We start from the raw sequence: 4,949 nt of genomic DNA, 5'->3' as shown, positions 1-4,949 counted from the left end.
AACCCAGCATTAGGATTGAAGTATTAATGATAGCAGAGCAAGGAGATAACTAACATCATTTACTACCAACATCTTATTTTGATAAAGAAGAAATTAGAAGTGTTTAGGTCACACATGCTTGTTGAATCGAATAAATTAAAAGCAGTAATAGAAAAAGGACTCGGCTAGGATTTTTTTTTTTCTCTCTAGACAGAAAATGATAGCGTAAGGAATTCCACATATCTATCCCACAAAGTTGATTCTTTATTGGTGACCACATTATTTTGCTAGTGACAACACTAGTCGAAATGGGTGCAGGCCCAATGCGTGCCTTCTATCAAAATTGTCATGCTACGTTACACTTCTCTCTCCTTCTCTCCTTGGTGGACTTGAAAAGGACCAACTCCAACTCACTAGCTTATATTCCCATCTCCTACAATTTTCTTGATTACTTACTAACTTCTATATATTAATTATCTTTTAAGGGTCCATTAGAGTCCACTAAGCAAAATCCACAACAATGGAACACAAAAGGATGTGCTAATCCTTTTGAGGTCAGGATGTGCTAATATTGTACGTACGATCAACTACTTTTGTGCAAAGCCAATATATCTTGGCTAAACACTCGGCATATATATAATGTAGGTACGTCTCCCTTGCTTTCTTACTCTATTCCGATCCTCTTCGATCTATCGCTCGCTCTCAAACTCTTCGATGACTGTTGCAGGAAAGGCATCAAAAGGACTTATTAGCAAGTCGTGTATTCTCATCATAGGTGCTAATTATAGATCTTTATATTATCGATCAATAATCATACTTATTCGATTTCGATCAGCTAATTAATTTGTTCTGAATTGTGCAGTTGTTGCTGGTGTGGAGAGGTTTGCTTATAAAGGAGTGGCTTCTAACTTGGTGACTTATCTCACTGAGGAGGTGAAGATGAGCACGTCTTCGGCTGCGAAGACCGTAAGCAGTTGGAGTGGAGCAACGTCGATGTTTCCTCTCATAAGTGCAGTCCTCGTAGATTCTTACTGGGATCGATATTCAACCATAGCTGCATCTTCTTTGCTCTATGTTGCTGTAAGAATCTAAACTGTGACGTGAATTTCTAGGAGTTGGGTGCTCATACGTACTTTAGACTTGGTACGTATTATTAGTATTCTAGGCCTAAGCATTTCATAAGCACAAGACTGCAGACTGAATTTAGTGGCTCTTCATTTGAATAAAAGGAGAAGATCGAATAAGTAGTTTAAAATAAGTTGCCATTTACATGTACAGCTAGAAATTTTTTAGGGGAACCCAAAGAATTATTAGTTTCTGTTGATAGAAAAGATTTTATATATGTAATCAAACTTGAAAAGTTCGTGAATTGGTTTGTTATAGTTTTGTCTTGCAGCTATAAATGGTTTAACCAACCTCATAGCTGGAGAATACTAGAAAATATGCTAAGATATTCAGAAAGTCTACATAGACTTAAATTACTACAAGGTGTTTATCTCAAATTCTAAGTGTCGCTACATGACTCCCATTCTTCTATTCATTTTTATTTAGGTCATTGCCTCCCTTAAATTAAGGATAAATTACACTAGGCCCAATAAGTTATAAAATTCTCACCAAATCCCTAATAAGTTTGGAAGTATTATAAAACTTTTGCCCAAAGGTTTTCAAAGAAAGATGGATCATCTAAAAAAACGAGTAGCTTTAGGAATTAACAGCCCAACAAATAAAGAAGTACTAAGGGGCCCCATGAAGAATTACAAAAAATCTCATGGAAAAACTAAAATTGCAAAATTCCACCCAAAAATAAAAAATTGCATACTTCAATTTCAAATTTGAAAATTACAGACAACCCCAAAAAACTACAAATAGACCCCTAAAAAATTACAAATAGCCTCTAAAAAATTACAAAGATCCCCCTAAAATACGAAAATAATACATAAGCCCCTTAAAAATTAGAAAATTGCAAAAAACCCCAAAACAATCTGAAATTGCAAGATCCTATTGAAAAATATGAAAATTTCTAACACTCCCATAAAATTCAAAACTTCAAACAACACGCCTAAAACTCTAAAATTTATAGAGGGACCCCTGAATAACATGAAATTTATAAACAATTTATTGCAAAAACAATTTACAAATAAACATGTTTGTGATATTTTCATCTGAAGAGATGGTTTGCAATTTTTTTAGGTGCTTTTACAACTTCTTAGTTTTATGATTTTTTTTTGTAAATTTTCAATTTTTGAGGGCTCTTTCTAAGTTTCATATTTTTCAAAGCGCTCTTTTTTAATCTTAATGGGATGTTTACAATTTTCAAAAATTTCAAGCGACTTTTCAGTTTCCAGATTTTTATCTTTTTTATAATTTTCAATTTTTTTGGGGTTACTTTTTGAGTTTTCTAGCATCATTTTGTAATTTTTGAATCATAAGGAGATGATTTCATGTGATTTTTCAGAGCATATTTTGCAATTTAATATTTGTAGGGGTTTATATTATTTTCAGATATTCTAGGGGGTTATTCATAATTTTTGGATTTGAGTGGGATTTTTTTAATTTTAAGGGATATTTGTAATTTTTATATTTTTTAAGGTCAAAAAGTCATAGTTTCAAACTTGGAGGTTAAGTGAAAATTGTTTAATGGGTTATTGCATGGATACCCTATAAATCATGGATATTTGTAAAAAGAGCTCATAAATCTTTGTATCTTCAAAACTACGGCCGAAATCATCAACTCTATGACAAAATATCCCTAAATCAACAAATCATTAACTTGGTGCTAAAATTTTGCCTTTTTTATTGATAATTTTTACATTGCGTTTAAAAATTAAATTATTGGGGATTTAGTGTGATTTTAAAAGTTATTAGGTTAGCTATTGGAGGTTTAGTGTAATTTACCCTTAAATTAGATAATATCAAATCTTTTTTAAAAGTTTCCCAAAAAAAAGGCTATAATTAGTTAATATTTATTCGAAGAAGGAAGAAGAATAAATAGGTCTCATCTGATACATTTTTTTTCTTCATCTTTTCATGTTGTCAATCCAGGGACTTGGGGGATTGACGTTATGGGCAGTATTATTCTCATGGATGCCAATCTTCTCCTTGTTCCTCCCTCTCTACCTAATTTCTGTAGGACAAGCTGGCTACAATCCATCTCTTCAAGCATTTGGTGCAGATCAGTTACAGTTGGATGATGAACTTCCTTGCTGCGATGAGGCCGGGGACCAGAAAAGCAAGAAGAAGAGCTTGTTCTTTCAATGGTGGTACTTTGGCATTGCCAGTGGAAGCCTTTTGGGGAACTCTCTTATGCCTTACATCCAAGATACGATAGGCTGGGGATTAGGCTTCACAATCCCCACAATCGCAATGATCTCATCGATCTTATGCTTCTTGGCCTGCACTCGTTTCTATGTTCGTAAGAAGCATCACAATGTTAGTAATAAGCCGAACGAAAACTTCATCCACGCTGTAAAGATTTCTGTGAAGAATGCCTTAAGCGCCAACAAACTCGGCCTAGCAGCGAGAAGAGATGATCTACACGAACTAGAGTAAGTCGTTTGAGCTACGCTAGCTTTTGATAGCAACCTTCATCTATTTTCTGATGTTTACTTATGGAATATTGTAGGTTGCAAGAGAAACCTCTGAAGGACGACTTCGATGCGTCAAAAATAACCGAAACAGATTCTGAGACGTCTGACGAATCCGTTAGTGTCGCTAAGGTGATACTGAGGCTTTTTCCTATTTGGATAACACTCCTGATGTTTGCAGTTATCTTTCAACAACCGCCAACATTCTTCACAAAGCAAGGGATGGCGATGGGGCACACAATTGGGAAAACCTTCGTGATTCCTCCCGCGGCGTTTCAGAGCGCAATAACTCTCTCGGTTGTAATGTTGATGCCTCTGTATGACAAGCTCGTAATCCCAATTCTACGATTGATAACTAGAAATGAGAAGGGGATCAGCGTCCTTCAGAGAATGGGAATTGGTATGGTACTCTCCTTTCTTGCTATGATCGTAGCTGCAGTTGTCGAAACGAAGAGGCTTCATATCAGTAGACTACAATTGCAAGGATTGAAGGTAGAATTGAGCATTTTCTGGTTGTTGCCTCAGTACATTCTTTTAGGGTTCTCTGATGTATTTACGGTTGTGGGGATGCAAGAGTTTTTCTATACCCAAGTGCCTGCAACGATGAGAACTATAGGCATAGCGCTCTGTCTGAGCGTGTTTGGGGTTGGGAGCTTCCTTAGTGCATTTCTGATTTCAGCGGTGGAGTTTTTCACTGGCAGTAACGGGAGAGGAAATAGTTGGTTCTCCGATGATATGAATGATGCTCGGTTGGACAAGTACTACTGGTTCTTGGCTTGGCTTAGCCTTATGAGCTTCCTCGTGTTTGCGGGCTTGTGTAAATTTTATAATCGTTCTAGTGATTCTACTAACTAAGATTAGTGATGGGTTGATTTAGGAAGTTGAATGTGTATGGAGGGTTTGAATGTCTCTTGTGATTAGATTAGTCTTTTTTTATTTTGTTTCACTTGCTGGGTTGTCTGAAAAGATCATGGATCATAAATAAATGTAAGCCAAATGTATTTGAAATTTTTTTTTTGTAAAAAACAGGTTGACACCTTGCCTTTTCAATTTCGATATCACTAGCTAGTCAAAATAAATGCTACCGAAATAAGAAAGTTTGGCTCCTAGCGTTCCAATTGTTATCATCCTAGTTATAATGGTTATCCTGTAGAGTTTAATTAGCAAAAGGCTTCTATTTTTATCGGCTGATGAATGTATATAACCATAGTATAACTTCTCTGCAGAAAGTTATACAAAAGAAAGACTACAATAAAAAAGTTATACAAAAGAAAGACTACAATAAAAAAATGGGGACAATTTCTTGATGTTGTTGTAGAAAAAAGATACGGAACAGGTCAGTGGCGATCACCAAAGAAGATAGAGAAGAACTTAGAAATTACTTTG

At 35.4% G+C, this 4,949-nt stretch overlaps 1 protein-coding gene across 1 annotated transcript; it reads left to right on the top strand.

Annotated features, from left to right (window-relative positions):
* On the top strand, nucleotides 655–4,636 carry LOC109820133 (protein NRT1/ PTR FAMILY 5.8-like). Its single transcript, XM_020386221.1, has 4 exons — nucleotides 655–754; nucleotides 842–1,059; nucleotides 3,022–3,524; nucleotides 3,602–4,636. Exons 1-4 carry the CDS (start codon nucleotides 694–696, stop codon nucleotides 4,416–4,418), a joined length of 1,599 nt encoding a protein of 532 aa, XP_020241810.1. The 5' UTR covers nucleotides 655–693; the 3' UTR covers nucleotides 4,419–4,636.

The sequence above is a fragment of the Asparagus officinalis genome, chromosome 8, assembly GCF_001876935.1.
Source record: "Asparagus officinalis chromosome 8, Aspof.V1, whole genome shotgun sequence".
Lineage (NCBI taxonomy): Eukaryota > Viridiplantae > Streptophyta > Magnoliopsida > Asparagales > Asparagaceae > Asparagus > Asparagus officinalis.
The sequence above is the reverse complement of the archived record's forward strand: the minus strand, read 5'-3'. Positions and strand labels throughout refer to the sequence as shown.